The sequence below is a fragment of the Balaenoptera ricei genome, chromosome 1, assembly GCF_028023285.1.
Source record: "Balaenoptera ricei isolate mBalRic1 chromosome 1, mBalRic1.hap2, whole genome shotgun sequence".
NCBI lineage: Eukaryota > Metazoa > Chordata > Mammalia > Artiodactyla > Balaenopteridae > Balaenoptera > Balaenoptera ricei.
In genome coordinates this window covers 193,369,286-193,386,935 of record NC_082639.1, presented here as the reverse complement: position 1 = coordinate 193,386,935, position 17,650 = coordinate 193,369,286, and the positions used below count along the sequence as shown (strand labels likewise).

The window sequence follows — 17,650 nt, the reverse complement described above, 5'->3', positions numbered from 1 at the left end:
CAAGGCGGCAGACCCTCGGGCCCCGGAGACATGGCGGGGAGGGGAGGCCCTGGTGGGACCTCAGGCCACTTGCTCGCAGCTTCCTTCCACTTCCCTGTCTGAGGACACCGCACCTGTTGGCTGTCACCTCCTCTGGGAAGCCTCCCCTGATCCCTCTTCTCTGCCCCCTTTTAATTAATTTATTTATTTATTTATTTTTGGCTGCATTGGGTCTTCGTTGCTGCGCGTGGGCTTTCTCTAGTTGCGGCGAGCAGGGGCTACTGTTTGTTGCCGTGCGCGAGCTTCTCATTGTCATGGCTTCTCTTGTTGCAGAGCATGGGCTCTAGGTGCGAGGACATCAGTAGTTGTGGCTCACGAGCTCTGGAGCGCAGGCTCAGTAGTTGTGGCGCACGGGCTTAGTTGCTCCACGACATGTGGGATCTTCCCGGACCAGCGCTCGAACCTGTGTCCCCTGCATTGGCAGGCAGATTCTTAACCACTGCGCCACCAGGGAAGTCCCTTCTCTGCCCCTTCAATGCGGTATTTCACTTCTCTCTCTCTCTGGACTAGAAGCTCTTCAAGGCCAGAGTCTGCAGGCTTTTACTCTGTCCCTGTGCCCGGGGCCTGACATGTAGTGGTCAGTCAGGAAAAGTCTGGACATGAGCCTAAGCGGCAGGCCTAGACTGGGCTGGATGGGAAAGTAGGAGCTTACAGCGGTTGAAGCACTTTGATGGGAGAATGAGCAAGGTTGGGTAAAAGCATTTTAAATAAGCAATTCCAGGGGATTCTGATGCAAGTGGTTCATAGACCATTTTTTCAAAGCACTGTTTTAGGATTTTGAGTTTATGTATGTAAGGTAACCATTGCCAGAAACACATACAAGCTGAAGAATTTGGTGTCAGACGTGCTGGGCTGAGGAGACAGTTAAACCCAAGTGGAGAGTGTCATCATCAGCTGGACACGGGACTTGTAGGCTCAGATTGGAGACCTCAGAGGGTGATGTCGACTTGGGTGGTGCCTCAAAGTTCATTCAGGTAAGGCTCTGACCGTGATTGAAAGTCATCAAAGAAAGAAGATGCAGACAGAGTGAAAGGCCTCGGAATTTTCCCACATTTAGGGGTGGCCGAGACGGAGACCACGACTAGTCAGAGAGGTATGTGGAAAAACAGGTTAGTTTATGATTGATTGGTGAGAAGAAAGCTGAGGGCTGGAAGGGAGAAGGCGAGGGAGTGCCTGTTCTCATCGGCTCCCTATCCTGACCCCCTGGCTACCCCGCCGGGATGCCTGGGGCGACCCCCCCAAAGCACGAACAGTCACTTCGCTCTCCTGCTCAGGACTGCTCCGTGATTCTCTGTTGCCACCAGGGTATTCTAAACCCTTTCATTTGCTTCTACAGCTTTTAAACAAATAACTGCCTTACTGAGATATAATTCACATACCCTAGAATTCACTCTTCTTGAAGTATACAATTCAATCGTTTTTAGTATATTCACAGAGTGCAACCATTACCACAATCAATTTTAGAACATTTTCATCACCCCCATATGAGCCCCTTTGGGCTTGCTTATTGTGGACATTTCATACAAGTGGAATCATATACTGTATGACCTTTTGTGACTGATTTCTTTCATGTAGCCCAATGTTTTGAAGGTTTGTGCGTGTTGTAGCGTGTGTCAGTATTCCATTCCTTTTTGTGGCTGAGTAGTATTTCACTTCCATCATCTGATACCCCACATTTTGTTTATTCACCCATCAGTTGCGGGACATATGGATTGTTTCCACATGTTGGTTATTATAATGCTGCCATGACCATTCATGTGTAAGTCTTTGTGTGGATATATGTTTTCATTTTTTCATTCATTTTCACTTCTACAGACCTAGGAGTGGAATTGCTGGATCATATGGTAACTCTATCTAACATTTTGAGGATTGTTCAGTGGTTTTCCAAAGTGGCTGCCCCATTTTACAACCCCACCAGCATGTATGAGGCTCCAATTTCTCCACACCTCACCAACACTTATTTTCTGTTTTTTATTTATTTTAAAAATTTATTTTATTTATTTATTTTTGGTTGTGTTGTGTCTTCGTTGCTGCGCGCAGGCTTTCTCTAGTTGCGGCGAGCGGGGGCTACTCTTCGTTGCGGTGCACGGGTTTCTCATTGTGGTGGCTTCTCTTGTTGCAGAGCACGGGCTCTAAGCGCACAGGCTTCAGTAGTTGTGGCACGTGGGCTCAGTAGTTGTGGCTCGCAGGCTCAGTAGTTGTGTCATACGGGCTTAGTTGCTCCGCAGCATGTGGGATCTTCCTGGACCAGGGCTTGAACCCATGTTCCCTGCATTGGCAGGCGGATTCTTAATCACTGTGCCACCAGGGAAGCCCTTATTTTCTGTTTTTTAAATAGCCGTCCTAGTGGGTGTGAAGTGGTATTTCACTGTGGTTTTGATTTGCATTTCCCTAATGACTAATGATGAGTGTCTTTTCACGTGCTTATTGGCCATTTGTGTATCTTCTTTGGAGAAATGTCTATTCAAATCCTTTGCCCATTTTTAATTGGGTTATTTGTCTTTTTATTATTGTGTGTAAGCTTTCTTTATATATTCTGGACACCAGTCTCTCATCAGATATATGATTTGCAAATATTTTCTTCCATTCTGTGGGTTGTCTTTTCACTTTATTGATAGTGTCCTATGAACCACAAAAGTTTTAAATTTTGATGAAGTCCAATTTATCTATTCTTTGATGACTTGTGCTTTTGGTGTCATACCTAATAATCTATTGCCTAATCCAAGGTCACAACGATTTACACCTATGTTTTCTTCTAAGGGTTTTATAACTTTTAGCTCTTACAACTAGGTCTATGATCCATTCTGAGTTCACTTTTAATACAATGTGAGGTAGGAGTCACACTTCATTCTTTTGCACATGGGTGTTCAGCTGTTCCACGACCACTTGTTGAAAAGACGATTCTTTCCCCCACTGAACTGTCCATGGCCCTTCGTAAGCAGGTCTTTTCTTAGTCCTGTGGCCTCGCCTTCTGCCCCGCCACTACTCCTGCTTGCCCTCCATCGCCAGCCCCACTAAATGATTTTTTTTCCCAAATGAGCCATGTTTCTTCTCACCTCTGGCCCACTTCTCTACATGTTGTTTCTTTTACTGGAAAATTTCCCTGACCTTCTTTCCTCATCACCTGGCTATCTTCTCCAATTATCTGGCAGGTCTAGGCTTACATGTCTTCCAAAAAGCCTTTCCTAAGCTCCCAATAAAGTTTTAACACAGGTCTGTACTCCCCAAGGACCCTGTACTTCTTAACCCCAAGAGGAGCTTTTTTTGTCCCTGGCACATAGTGGGGATTCAGTAATTCTGATGAATGGATGAAGCCCAGAAGTCAAGGAAGAAGACTAATTTGTACTGTGTACTACTGCAGAGAGTTAAGGAGAATGAGATCTGAAAAAAAAAAAAAATGCCACTAGGTTTTGACTATTTTTGTCGTTACAGATAGGGAGGATTTTCAGCAGTGCTGGGATGCAGAAGCCAGAGTGGGGATGAGGAGTGAATGCAGAGGAGAAAGTGAAGCTTTGGTTTCAAGCTATTTATGCCCGAGTTCGTTTGTGAGGGAAGAAAGGAACTAGATTGGCGCCACGGAACAGCTTAAAAGGACAGAGTCAGGGGCTTAGTTTTATTGGTACGCGTCCATCTGCTGCATTCCAGAGCCTCAGAGAGTTCGACTTCTGATGAGAGGCCCTTCCTTGGCTTCTTATGATGTGAATTCCAGGGCCTGGCCATGATTTCCCCTCCTGCTACCCCTCACCCCTGGCCTCTAACTATGTGCGAACACACACACCAACACCCTGTATTTGTGCCGATCTCAGCATCCCAGGGATAGATTCTGGGAATGACCAAGGCCTTGTCCCAAACTGGGCTAAGCTATATCCAGCCCAGGAAAAGACAGCCTATAAGAGTCACTCGTTTGGGTAGAAAAAGGAAGGAACAGGTCTAACATCTCGGCGGCACCAGAAGAATGACCACGTCTTCCCTCTCTGCCCCTCATTCCCCAGCATCCCCACCCCGCCCCCGGGTCACTCAGAAAGGCTAGAATGACATAGCTGCAAGACTGTAAGTTTTCACCGTCTTATTGAGTGATCTTCCTCCTGAGCTGCCCCCATGTCCCTGGCATGTTCCTCCCAGAGGTAGATGTGCCTGATGATGAGCCCACCCACCTGGGTAGCGTTCGCCACCAGCCTCATGCAGCTCGCCTCGTGCCCCACGCTCTTTGGAGCTACCTCCTGGTCCAGCTGCCCTTCCGGGAGCTGGCCCAGCAAGGCGAGGCTGGCGCAGCGCTGCGGTGCCCCCTAGGGCTCGTAGCCCAGCTCCACCTGCCCCTTCTCCAGGGTGTGCTTGCCACCACGATGGTGCCCGTCAGTACCGGCACCCTCCTCGGGTCTGCTGGGTGGTTCAGGATGACCGTCAGGTGGTTCCCTGCGCTAACACGGTGGGTCCAAAAGAAGGACTCGTCCAGAGTGTAGGCCTCCCAGGGGAAATGGACCTCAAAAACCTTCATGTCGGTGAAAACGGCTCCTGGTGGGTTGTCAGGGGCGTAGGGGCTCTTTTTCTGCGTGCCCGAGGCCTTCTGGCTGTCGTTCGGCGCATGGTAGGAGACCCGGTGGTAGAACAGGAACGGTCGGCAGAGGATCGGGTCCTTCTGGGCCAGGAGGGTGCGGAAGTGAGGGAGGAGCCTGGCGAGGGGCTTCTCCCTGTAGAAGAGGAGGAGGAAGTGGGCCAGCACCGGGAGGTCCCCGCTGCGGAAGAGCTTGCCCAGGAAGCCCAGGTTGGAGAACTCCAGGAGCGCCCAGGGCTGGGACCCCAGGGTGTCCACTTTCCGCTGAACGTGGCTGATGAAGTTGGGGGCGCACAAGGCGTCGTCCTCCAGCAGCAGGAAGTACTCCGAGAGCTTCGTGGCCAAGCTCATGAGGAAGGCGTGGTCCATGGTCCGGCCGGGAGCAGGGCTCCTGGCGAGAGGCCCCCGCCCCGACGCCGCCCTCGGGGGGGATAGGCCTCCGGCGGGGCGTGGGTCGGCAGCGGCTGCCCCGCCACGATCTGTGGGCCGAAGAGGCTGGAAATGTGCAGGACGGTCTCCCTGAGCCAGGCCAGGTCAGCGCCGCCAGGTGGACCGGCACCGTGAGGCGCTTCCGCTGCACCTTCGAGGTGGCGCGAACACGGAGAGCAGCGTGGACGGGAGGCCGCTGCGGTCTGGCCGGGGCCTCGAGGAGATGCCCACCGTCAGCCACGCTGGGGAGGCAAGCGGCACGGTCAGCGTGCAGGCAGGCCGGGTGCATGCTCTGCGGGACCGGCCCTCTTCCCGCCCTCGCTCTGCTACTTCCCACCCCAGGGGGGAGGTTCAGATCCTCGCCACGCAAAGTGTGGGCCTTAGTCCAGCAACATCGCCCCGTTTGGAAGCTTATTAGAAATGCAGAATCTAGTGAAGCAGAGTCTGTATTTTAACAACGTCACCAGGTGCCTGAGCTGGGGTGCTGCGTCCGCACGGGCCTCCGAGGCTTCTTTGAACCGGAATTTTGTGGCACATGGTTTAAGTGCTCAATAAATATTAGCTTTTTTTTTTTTTTTTTTTTTTTTTTAATTTTTGGCTGCGCCACTCGGCTTGTGGGATCTTAGTTCCCCCACCAGGGATCAAATCTGTGCCCTCGGCAGTGAAAGTGCCGAGTCCTAACCACTGGACCGCCAGGGAATTCCCAATATTAGCTATTTTTATAGTTATTCCTTTTGATTTTACCCAGCTCATCTTCCCAAAGCTCTCCTTTAAAGAAGATCTACTAGAAAAAGCCCTTCTCCTGGGAGTCAGGAGCCCAACACTATTGTCTCAGCTCTCACTGACTATGTGGCCTCCAGCAGGTCCCTGTGCCCCTGAGCTTAACACTGGGGGAGCTGGACACATGGCCCGAAGGCCCCCTCACCCCCCAGGGTTCTCGCACGCAGTGATCCCACCTCCTGGAGTGGCCACGTTTCCTCTTCCCTCCTTCCCCCTCCACACAAAGGCCTCAGCAGGGAGAGGACTGTCTGCCGGGCCCCCTGCCCTCTCGCCTTCCCCCCTGCTTCCCTCTGGGTCCCCTTCTTCTCTTGATGCCCCTGCTCCCCTGGGGAACCCACTCCCCTCCTTGGAACTCACTCTTCTTTCTCTGCTGGATTTTTTCCCAATATTTGAAGGTGAGATTCTGCCAGTCTTCTAGTGGCTCCAGATCCTTCCTTCTCCTATAACTGCCCTCCTGCGGCCTTGGCAGAGGCAACGCCTGGTCCTCCTTTCATAAAAAGAACAGGGTTTAGCCACTAGTGGTTTCCCATGAGCCTTTCCAAGGAAAGAGTGGGTCAGTCTCCCCAGAGCAAGCCCAGCACATTCTCAGGATGTCTGACCACCGGCCAGAGTATCCAGGGCTCAAGCAGTATTTGCTGTCTTCCTTACCTTAACAAATACGGGGGGAAATGCAGCTTCTCTGTGGACCAGCGGGTCCAGCCAGGTCCGCACCCCACCCCCTTCGGCGCCTCCTCCACTCCGGTGAGAGGTACAGGGCATTTCCAAGACTCTACCTATCCACACCCACACACACCCTTAATCCCCACAGTGAGGCAAGGGTGCTACTTGGGCTTCGATAGCCATCCTGTTCTGGTCGTCTTCGACTTCCCCGGGGACTTTCAGAGTGAAGCAGAGCCACAGGAACCCAACGCCCACCACGGTGACGCAGCAGCGCCGGAAGGAACCCTGCATGGCAGCTCCTACAGCAAGAGGGCAGGAGGGCGACAGGATGGCAGGGGGTGCCCCCTGGTCCTCGCCTCCACCTCCCCAACTCCTGCGAGCCTGGCCCTCCCGACGCCCCTATTCCAGCCTTCCTCTCACCACGGTTAGCTCACTTCCCACGCCCGCCTTTCTGTCTGACCTGGGAACCTGAGCCTTCTTCCCGGCCTCAAGAGGGGAGGCCACCTGTCCTGGGACGTTTGCCGCCTTCTCTTTATAGGTTTGTCTGGAGATTCCACTTCCCCAGGGCTCTCCCTGCTCAAATGGTAACAGTCTGCTGGGCCTTCAGTGATGAGGGCCGTTTATCTTAGAAAGATGGTCACCACCCAACCCTACTTTTTTAAACAACAGTCAAACAATTTGTTAAAATAGCTGAACTTGAAGTGTTGCTAAGTGCTAAGCAATTTGGTGCCTTTCTTACTTCTTGTAAAGGGCGTCCTTAATTTATCCCAATCCTTAATCTCATTCACAGACCTTGATTAGAACATGATTCTGGGACTTCCCTGGTGGTGCAGTGGTTAAGAATCCGTCTGTCAATGCAGGGGACATGGGTTCGGTCCCTGGTCCGGGAAGATCCCACATGCCGCGGAGCAACTAAGCCCGTGCGCCACAGCAACTGAGCCCGTGCTCTAGAGCCTGTGCTCCACAACAAAAAAAGAACATGATTGTGTTAACTCAGAGTTAAAAAAAAAAAGCCTTTTTTGAGTGGTGGGCTGCTGGAATTCAGGCTGGCTCAGACTCAAAAGCACTTGTGTGCTGCTTTTTCCCTGTTAGTGTCTTTTCTCCGGAGAGAATGTGTTTTTCTGATTGTTTCTAAATGATCAGAGGAAAGGCTCTGATATACCTTGTCTCCCACTCTTGGTCATTTGTCTGCCTAGTCAGGACACAAAAGGAAAGAAATCGTAGTAATTTCTATGCTCCCAAGGCTATACTATTCTCCAATTTCCCCATTTTCATGGTTCCCTGCCAGTTTAGTATTTTGGTAGAGGTTACCATGCTTCCCTCCCTTAACCATTTAGCTTTTTGATAAGAGTTACAAAAACAGTACTTATATATGGTAGGAAGGCTTAAACTTTCCTTACCTGGTTTCCTTAAGTCAGATAGGTCATTCAGATACAAACCACTACATGTAACAGAAATAGGCTTCTTTTTTCTAGAACATAAATACATGGATACATATACTGACTGAATAAAAGGCTCTACAACTATAGCCGGAGGAATTCACCCTCAAGGGAACAGCCCCGTTCCCTCTGCCCCTCCTGTGCGGTTTACCTGTCACACCACCGGGAGCACTGCCCTCGCTCAGCCCTGAGTTTGACAGGCTCCTGGGAGGCGAGGAGAGAGAGAAAGAGGAGCTGGGGTGCTGAGGACCAGCAAAGCAAACTGGGCCCCTCCCCCCAGTTCTCCAGCCTTGAGCTAAGCTCCCTCTGTGATGTCGCTCTGTGTCCTGTGTCCCATCATCAGGGCTATACCCGGCCAGGACTTACCTGTGGGCGGTGCTTACCTGAGAAGCACGGAAGTGCCCTGCAGCAGGCCCTCCCTCCACCCCGTCCCTCCTGCCCTCGGCGGTTGGCTCCCGACTCTCATTCCCTCTCACCTTCTGGCTTCGTCACCCCTGCAGTTACCCTTTTTCACCTCTGCCATGTTGCCACTTCTCCCGCTCTACTGGACCATTCCCGTCACTGTAAAAAGGACGTCTACTATCTTCCGGTGGGTAAAAAAGGCAAAAAGCAAATCCCTCCCTGACTTCATGTTCTCTCCAAATCCTGCCCCGTCCCTCTGCAGCCCTCAAGAGCAACACCCCTGGAAAGCTGTGCCATCATCATCAGTCTCACTTGGCAATTTCCTCCTGCATCTCACTCAGCCCCTTCCTCCTTGAGACACCCTTCCCATGCAGCTCTTGCCAGCCTGACCCTCCTTCCCCGGTTCTTTCCTCGGCTCCTCCTCTTCCCAGCCAGTGAATGTCGAGTGTCCCAGGGTTCTGACCCAGTCCCACGGCTTTGAGTAATGTGTACATTACAGGCATGTGCGTACACGTGCGTACATACATACACATATAAGGTGTGTGTATATCTACATACATCCTTTCATATATACGTACGTTTCATATATACGTGCACGCGCACACACACAGACACACACACACATGCACACACTGAGAACTCCTAGGGCTGATCTTATCTCCAGCTTTGGCCTCTGTCCTGAGCTCCAAATTACCTGACTCTTCACCACCTCCTTTTGGATAACAGGTATCTTAATTTTAATGGAGCCAAATAGAACTATAGACTTCCTATTTCCCAAATCTTTTCCTCCCCAAGTTTTCCCCATCTCAGTAAATAGCACCACCATTTTTCCAGCTACTCATGGGAAAAATCCTCAATGCCTCTCTCTCCTTAACACTCCACGTTCAATCTACTCAGTCCTGTTACCTTTTCCTCCAAAATGCACCCGGAATACGACCCTTTCTCTCCATCTCTGCTGCTACAACCCGAGTCCACACCAGCACCATCTCCTGCCTGGACCACTGCCACCACCTGACTGGTCCCTCCCCTCCACCCTTGTTCTCCTGCAACCTCCCCTCCACGCGACAAAGAGGTCTTTTACATTGTAGACCAAGCGGTAGCCCTTCCCGAACTCCAGACCACAGCCTCCTCGGTCCTGCCCGACTGGCCATCTGCCTCTTTGACTCCATGTCCCGTCCGCCCCTCCCTGCCCCTCCTCCCCCGGCTGTCTGGGGGAGGGAGCATCCCTCGGACAAACCAAGCTGTTTCTCAACTCAGGCCTCTGCATTTGGTCTTCTTAGAACTTTCCTCCGGAGACTCTCCGAGAGCCGACCCCTCCCAACACTCACATCGGAGCTCAGACGTTCTTTCTCCGGCCTCCAGTCATCGTGGCTAAAGGCGCCTCTCGCCACCTCTCCCATCCTCCCGTTGCGCTACCATGTATTCTATTTTCCTTAGCATTTCTTTCTGCCAGAAGCTATCTTCCTTGTATGTGTCGCTGTCTGTCTCTATCCACTAGACTGATGGCTGGGCCTTTGTTTTATTCAATGCCACATCCACGGCACTTCGCACAGTACCTGGCCCAGAGAGCAAGCTCAACAAGTATGTATTAAGTCACTAGTTATCGGGATTATGCGATATGGTGAGTGGTCATCTATGTCTTCCACAAACATGTGCTAGGTGCCAGGGACACAGCAGTGCCAGGAGGACCAGGCAGTACAACAGAGAAGGGCAATATGTGGGTAATGGTTAAGAGCTCAGATTCTCGACCCAGACTCAGACTTGGGCCAGAATGTGGTTCTGCTAAACTTACTGGCCATGTGACCTTGGCCAAATGACTCAGTCTCTCTGAGCCCCAGTTCCGCATCTAGAGACTAAAGATAACGATGGCTACTCTCAGGTGTTCTTATGCGGATGAAAAGAAATCATCCCCAGAAAAATGCCTAGCGTACAGCAAGTACTCAATAAATGTCAGCACTTTTGTGCTAACAATGACTGTTTTTCAAACACGGAGACCAGCACCGGCTTCCTTTCTGTCATATTTGAGAGGCCCATCTCCCTTTACTCCTAAATCCCCACCCAAATTTTTACTTTTAGACTCTTAAACAGACGCACAGCACTTTGAGAACACTTCCGCATCTTGGCACCTGATTCGCACTCCTCTGAGGGCTTTAGAGGGGGCAAACAGTGGAGGAAGAGGGGAAAATACGTATGTTTTACTTGAAGCACAGTGGACGTAAAATGAAAATAAATACTAAACAAGCCCTGGCAGGCCCCTTGGCAGCAGCGCAGGTCGGGGTGAGCCATCTGAGATGCTGTGTCTGTTGCCAGGGTGTGTCCCAGGTGTGGGCTCCAGACTTCGCTGGAAGTCAGAGCTCTCCTTCCAGCCTCGAAGCATGAACTTGACCCCCGGCGGGGAGGTGGGGAGACGGGCAGGAGCTCACCTCTATCCCTCCAGCATCTCTCTCTGGTGCTTCCGCTGGTGCTCCCTTGGTAACCACTGTTCTCCCTGAAGGTCAGCAAACTCATCATCCCACCAGCCTCTCCAGGGAGGTGGCTCCACCCAGAACACACTTGGACCACAAGCGCGTCTGGTTGGCCCACGCACTGTTTTTTAGAAATTTGATTGAAGATTGAACATCTAAAAATTAGGAGAGATTGTATAAATAATTAGACTTCTGGCTTCTCTTGAAAAACTGCAACTTGCTGCCACCCTGGCCTGAGCAGTGATGGCCCCGGCAGCCGGACGTGCATTCTCTTCTTCAGTGTCCACCTGGCTGGTTCCTCTCATTTATTTCTGTCCCCTGTAGGCATTTGAGTCTTTGGCCTCTGCTCTCTAAGTCAGGTCTTGGGAGACTTGAAGACTATGCTAGGCCTATGGTCTTATACTGGGCACCTGAAAAGATGGGGCACAAAGTGACCCCTCGAGTTGAAGGGCTGTGGGCAGAGGTAGGAGGGAAATGAATAGAAGATTGCAGCCAAGTGAATAATAAACAGTACAAAGCAGACCGAAGAGATAAGCAATAGGGATTGATCTTGTATGTGATGCGGACAGCGTTCTGGAGGTTGCAGGGAAGACGTGGCAAGGGGCAATGGCCAAACCTTGAGGTGAGGCGGGTGTGAAGAAACTACTGCAGCTACGTCTTCTTGAAAGCTACCAAACAAGAGGACAAACTAACCTCCAAGCAGCATTTTTCCAACTGAGGGTCAGAATCCATAACAGGTTACAAAACCCACCTCATGAGCCTCAACCGGCACGTGCATCACTGTATAAGGGCAAGTATTGTTTTGTGAAACCGTTAGAATGTAAGCGAAGGTACTATAGATGACAGTCCAGAAAGTGTGAAACCAGCGCAGCTCAGAGGGGAGAGAATGGACACGTGTTGGCAGCTGCAGGGCCAGCTGGTGGTCAGATTTGGGATGGGGCTTCCATGTCCTCTTTCCTCAGCTTGGTGTTTAGGGAAGATCACAGGCTCCAGTGTTCCAGTCCTAGCTCTGTTGTCACCTGTGTGATTTTGCCTAATTAACTCTTCCGAGTCTCAGTTTCTCTATTTGAAAAATGGTGACAGTATCACCCATCTACTTCACAGGGTTGGTATGTCCAATAGACTATGAATTACTCCCAGCCGCTGGTGTGGTCTTATTCCTGGTCGCACAGTATCTCTAGGTGCTCAAATAGCATCCCTTCCTGCCAGGGGAGAGAAGAAAGGGACTCGGCGTTAGGATTTTGTGTCAGACCCTGTGCCGGACATGTGACAGGATTTGGTTGAACACTGGATTTCAAATGAGCACGGTGGATTCGGGAGTGCTCTGGGAAGTTCAGATATAATTAGTGTAGAAGTCCTTTTATTCCTGTTGCAAGACTTTCATCCCGGATGCAGAGAATTTCAAACATTCCAACCATCCAAGGCCCTAGAGCATGCTGAGAGGGGTCCTCAGTCCAGAGACCTTCCTTAGGGGTGACGGTGGCGGCTGCAGTGTGAACAGGGAACTTGAGTTCTTCTCTCTGCCTCTCAGCTTTTCCCAGCAGAGTCCAGAACCTCCAAAGTGGCCCAACCTGAATGGGAGGAAACACCCCGAAGCGAGTGTGGGTAACGCTGCTGCCCCGCCCCACCCCTATGGGCAGGGCTGGCGGCACCAGGACTGAGGCTCCCTGGGGAGGGACCCACACACCCAGGTCAACCAAAGTCCTGATCCTGGATCCCTTTGGGCTGAGCCAGAGAGAAGGGGTCCCAGGACTGGAGAGGAAGAGCGGATGGGGAGGAGGAAGAGGTATAACCAGGTGCCTCCCCAAGCCCAGCTTCCCAGGGACAGAAGCCCAGGGATGAGACCCTTGTCTCCGTGGGAGTTAATCTGCAAGGGCAGCCCCCATAGCTGCTGCTGGGGCAGAACCGGGAGCACAGAAGTCCCGCCAAAGAGACGTCCAGCAGAGCAGGAGAGGTTGCTGGTTCCAGGGAAATAAGCAGGGCAGGGGAGCTGGGGAATGTCAGGGGCGCATCCCAGTGTGTGGGCTCCCCCCGCCCCCGCACCCCCCCCACACTGATCTGTTGTGAGACCTCTTCCTGCTTCCCCTGGGCAACCAGATTCTTCTCCTTGTCCGGACCAAAACTCCATCCTCGACCAGACGGAGCCACAGACACTAAAGACCATTTCCCTTCCCCTTCAACAAACGTGTGGAACTCCTACCACGTGCCTGGTCCCGGGCTGGAGACCGTGACTCCCTCCCTCCAGCGGTTTACAATCCGGTGGAGACCCTTGCCTGTGTAGGGCAAGAGGGCAGGGACGGCAGTGGAAAAAGACAAATGCCTGGTTAAAGGTACAGGAATAGAGAGACGTCGTGGGAGTGCACAAAATAAAGCAAAACACGGAGGCCACCAAGGCGGCAGCTCATCCTGAGATCTCAAGGTCTGTGGGTCTGTCTCCACAGGGGACATCTGACACCAAGCATTCCAGGGCCCCCAAAGGGGTGGGAGAGGACGACAGTGAACTAGAGGAAGGAGCCGAGCTGGACCGTGAGGAGGCCAAGGAAAGGCCTGTGCGTCGGTGAAATTAGGGGAAAGGAGAGGAGAGAGGAGGTCCAACAGCGCTGGGGAGGGACGGGCGCTGTGGAAGGGACGCCGCGCAGAGACCGGGTGCCGTGCGGAGGGCAGGCGCACGCCCACCCCGCGCGCCAGGAAAGCGGCCGGAGGCGGCGGCGGCCTCGGGGCGGGAGCTGCCCTCCACGTGCGCTACGTGCCGCGCGGGCCGCCCCCTCTGCGGCGGCCGGGGAGCCGGCCTCCCCGCTCCCGGAGCCCAGTCCGGAGGTGGGCGCGGGACCAGGTCGCCCCCCGGTTTGCGAGTCTGCGGCGCCCGGAAGGAACGCGAGGGCGTCCCATCACCGGCCGGCCGGCCCGGGGTGCAGGCTGCAGAGCCGGGGGCGCGGGCCCGGGTGGGGTCGGGCAGGCTGTTCGGGAGGCCTGGGGGCTGAGCGGGCGGGAGGAGGATAGAGACCCCAGGGACGTGTGCGACGCTCCGGGGCCGCACACAGGCGGCGGCTGGAGACTGAGCCCGGCGGGGCGGGGTGTCGTCCCGGGTGAGGAGGGGTTACTGGAGACGTGGCACCCGGACAGGGCTCGGTTCCGCTCCGGCCGCCGGGACTGCCACCCGCCGGCCCCGGCCCCGGCCGCGACACCGGCCCGCCCCTGCCTCGCTACCAGCTGCCCAGAGACCCGGACCTCCGGCCGAGAGCGCAGCCCAGCCACTGGGGAGCCCGGCGGCCGCGGAGCAGACAATGAGGCGCGTACCCCGCCCCCGAGCGCCGCGCCGGCCGGCCAATCAGCGCCCACGCCGGCCGGCCAATCAGCGCCCGCGGCCGGGCTCTTTAAAAAAAGAAGGACCGGCGCGGCGCCGCTGTCAGCTGGCTGGATCCCTCCGCGCATGTAAACACACATCATAAAGGGCCGGGAGCGCCTCCGCGTCCCCGCGGGCGGAGCAGTCTTTTGCGGAGCATCTCTATGGTCCCCTCGCCGCCCGGCGGCCGACCCTCTCTCAGCGTCACGACGCGTCCGCGGGGAGCCGACAGCCGCTGCGCCGTCTGGAGCCACGAAATCCCGTGGCTGGGGTCGCTACCGGAAGTTGGGGACGCGAGGCGGGGAGGGGCGGGGGCGGCCCGGGGGCAGCTGGGGACTGGAGAGTTTTCCGTGGGTTCGCTGTCCTGCATCTCGGTCATAATCCGTACGTGTCTAGAGTTTTCCTCAAAGTTATGCCTACCTGGCTTGGCGGATGCCAATGCTAAGTGGGAAAATAGTCTTAACGTCGCTCCTAGGAAAGAGCACATGACAGGAAATCAAGTCCAGAGAGACCCTCTAGAGCACAGACCGCCCACGGCAAAGAGCAACAACGAGGATTTTTTCTCCCCAACGTTTTACTGTGAAAAAAGTTTATTCAGCAAAGTTAAAAGAATTTTTTGCAGCCGACTCCTCTATCCCCCGCACCTAGATTCTAACTTGCTATCTCATATCTTTCTTACACCGATGACTTATTCTCTACTAGGATGCCAGCTGCTCTTGGCCTCAGTCTCCATTGTCGTGGCTTAGCTAGGTCCCAAAGCCCTAGACAGATAAGGCCTGCCTTCTCCAAGGACCTTTCGGTTTACTTAAGAGTTTACTGAAGAGGAGCCTTCTCCCCTCGCCGGCCTTTTAGTCGAAGAATCCTCAAGGATGAGACTTCTTTACTCCAGGTCAATCTAAAAGCAGGGCTAGGACTCTGTTGACACCTACCTGCGAAGGAGGCCCTGGCAAACAGTCCTTGCATGGGTTTGGCTGCTTTCTGGATAAAAGAGATCTTTTTTAATGTTGAAGTCCTACTTTTCGAGTTCTCTCCCCTTTTCTGAGGCAGGACATTACCTGACGCCCCCCCACCCCCAGGTGTCAAAATTGTTCTTACCTCTTAAAGTGACTGAACCTCTCTGTGCCTTCATGATCTGCTCTGCAAAGTGGGGGTAATAGCAGTGCCTCCCCAGCGGGATGAGAGTGAAGCTTCAAGGAGCGAATTATATACCACTACACACAAGGCATTTACAAGGACGCCTTACACACAGTAAGCATCAGGTAAAGAAGGGCTCTCATTCAGGCTAATCACTCCCAGATTCACATCTCCACTTCTGATCTCTCCCCTTCTGATTTATACGCTAAGCCTGTTGGGTATCTCCAACTGTACCAGACACCTCAGACTCAACATGGCCAGAAGTGGACCCACGAGCTCCCTCCCCAGACTGACTTCTTGTTCCCCAGCGATGCCAGCGGCCGCACCCACTCAGGCATGTACCTACACCCCTGAATCGCGCCTCCCCAATTTGTGACTTTTATGCCCTCCATTTGCATCCGTCTCTCCTAATGAATAGCACCACTGCCTTAATTTAGGCCCCATCATTCCTCATCTGGATTATTTCAAGGCTCCCGCTCTTCTCACATCCAGCTTCGCCGTGTATTGCTCGCAGACCACACTTCCCTGCAACACCCTACCTTCCAATAAGTGGAGTCTCCACCACTTGTTAGCCTAGGAATTTGATCAAATTTCTTGATCAACCTATGCCTCGCTGTCCTTATCTGTAAAATGGAAACGAGTACCTGCCTCGTAGGGTTGCTGTGTATATTAATCATGAAAGCACGTGGCACAGGGCCTAGGAGATGAAGTGCTCAGAGTGTTAGCTTATTATCCCCCTAACTTGTTTTCTCACCTACAGGCTGTTGTCACGTTCAAGCTCTTCCCTCTACCTGGAAAAGCCTCCTCCGTCCCCGACACCCTGCGCCCCTCGGGGTCTGACTAGGTGTCCTTGCACTTCCACCACGGCGCTTCCCACGGGGCGGAACGGGACGGAGCGTCCACCCGTGGGCCCGGCTTCTCCCCCACACCCGTAACTTCCCGAGGGAGGGAAGGGGCTCTGGCACGTAGTCAGTGGGTGCCGGCTGGGCTGGACCGTGAGGACGAGCTCCGTCCCCCGGGGGCGGCCCCGCCCGGCCCGGGGGCGGGCGCTCAGCACGGGCTGGGTGGGGGTGGGGTGGGACTCCTTTTCCTCGCCGTGGCGGCGGAGGCGCACGGCGTGGCTGGCGCGGCGCGGCGCGGCAGCGTCGGTCGGTGTCGGAGTCGGAGTCGGAGTCTGAGGAGCCGGATCCGAGGCTGAGGAGGAGGAGGAGGAGGAGGAGGAAGAGAAGGAGGAGGAAGAGGAGGAGGAGAAGGAGGAGGAAAAGGAGGAAGAGAAGAAGGAGGATTAGGAGGAAGGCCAAGGAACCGGAGGAGGCCGAGAACCGTCGCTCAGCCGCGTCCGCGGCGCCGCGAGGATGGAGGCCCCTGGCCCGCGCCCCGCGCCGGCCCTCGGCGGCCCCGGCCCGCTGGGCGAGTTCCTGCCGCCGCCCGAGTGCCCGGTCTTTGAGCCCAGCTGGGAGGAGTTCGCCGACCCTTTCGCTTTCATCCACAAGATTCGGCCCATAGCCGAGCAGACCGGGATCTGCAAGGTGCGGCCGCCGCCGGTGAGTCTCGAGTGGGGCTCACGGCCGGCCGGCGGGCGGCTGGGCCTCTGCGCGGGGCGCGGGGGCAGCGGACGGACCGCGACCGGGGTTCGGATGCGGACGGAGAGGCGGCGGCACCACAGGCACCGGGGTCGCGGCCGTGCGCCGGAGCCCGCGGGCCGGAGGGCGGGCTGGCGCGGAGGCCCCCGGGCGTGGGTGCGGCGGGTGCGGGGCGCTGGGGGTGCGGGGTGCGCGCCCCGCGAGTTGTCGCGAGGAGGAAAGTTTTCAATATGGCGGCGGAGCCCCTGGTCCTTTGTGTGGAGGCGGCGGCGGCCCGGGCGGCTTCACCTGGCGCCCCACCCTCCGGCCCCGGACCCCCCGCCCCGGCCCGGACCCCTGGCGGGCCCCCCGGGCCGGGGACTAGGCGGGGCGACGGCGCCAGACGGAGGCACCGCGGGCCGGGACGAGCGGACGTGCCGAGGGGGCGTGAGCGTGGGGTTCGGGGGGCGGCCGCCCAGAGGCTCCCCGGCCCCCGCCCCGAGAGCTGTCCGCGGCGGGCGGTGTCAGCCCCGAAGGCGGAGGCCGCCCTGCGTCCCGCGACCCGGAGCGGAGGCCCCCGCGCAGCTCCCTGCCCGGGTGGGCGTGAGGGTGGGTGTTCCCGAAACGGTCACCAACGGCTGCAACGTCGGCGGAGGAGCCCGGCCGGCCCCTGCCCCTCTCCTCCCCCTCCTCTCCCGTCACTTCCCCTCCCCCTCCCCCAGCCCCCGGCCGCAAGCTCCGCACCCCTGGGCTGTGCCCACCTTTCGGACCGGCCGAGGCGGCCTGAGCAGTTGGATGGGCCGGGACCGTTGGCCGGAGGTTTAACTGCCTTTCCGACAGTTTGC

General features: G+C 55.3%; 1 protein-coding gene and 1 pseudogene across 1 annotated transcript in view; one reads left to right on the top strand and one right to left on the bottom strand.

The window, feature by feature from the left end:
- Nucleotides 1–4,097: 4,097 nt before the first annotated feature.
- LOC132374161 (alpha-1,3-mannosyl-glycoprotein 4-beta-N-acetylglucosaminyltransferase-like protein MGAT4E) lies at nucleotides 4,098–7,282 on the bottom strand (annotated as a pseudogene).
- A 9,159-nt stretch (nucleotides 7,283–16,441) lies between these two features.
- KDM5B (lysine demethylase 5B) overlaps nucleotides 16,442–17,650 on the top strand; it is a 71,976-nt gene continuing 70,767 nt past the window's right edge. The window contains exon 1 of the mRNA XM_059943580.1: nucleotides 16,442–16,787. Coding sequence (XP_059799563.1) covers nucleotides 16,599–16,787 — 189 coding nt within the window. The 5' untranslated portion in view covers nucleotides 16,442–16,598. The remainder of the gene's footprint in view (nucleotides 16,788–17,650) is intronic.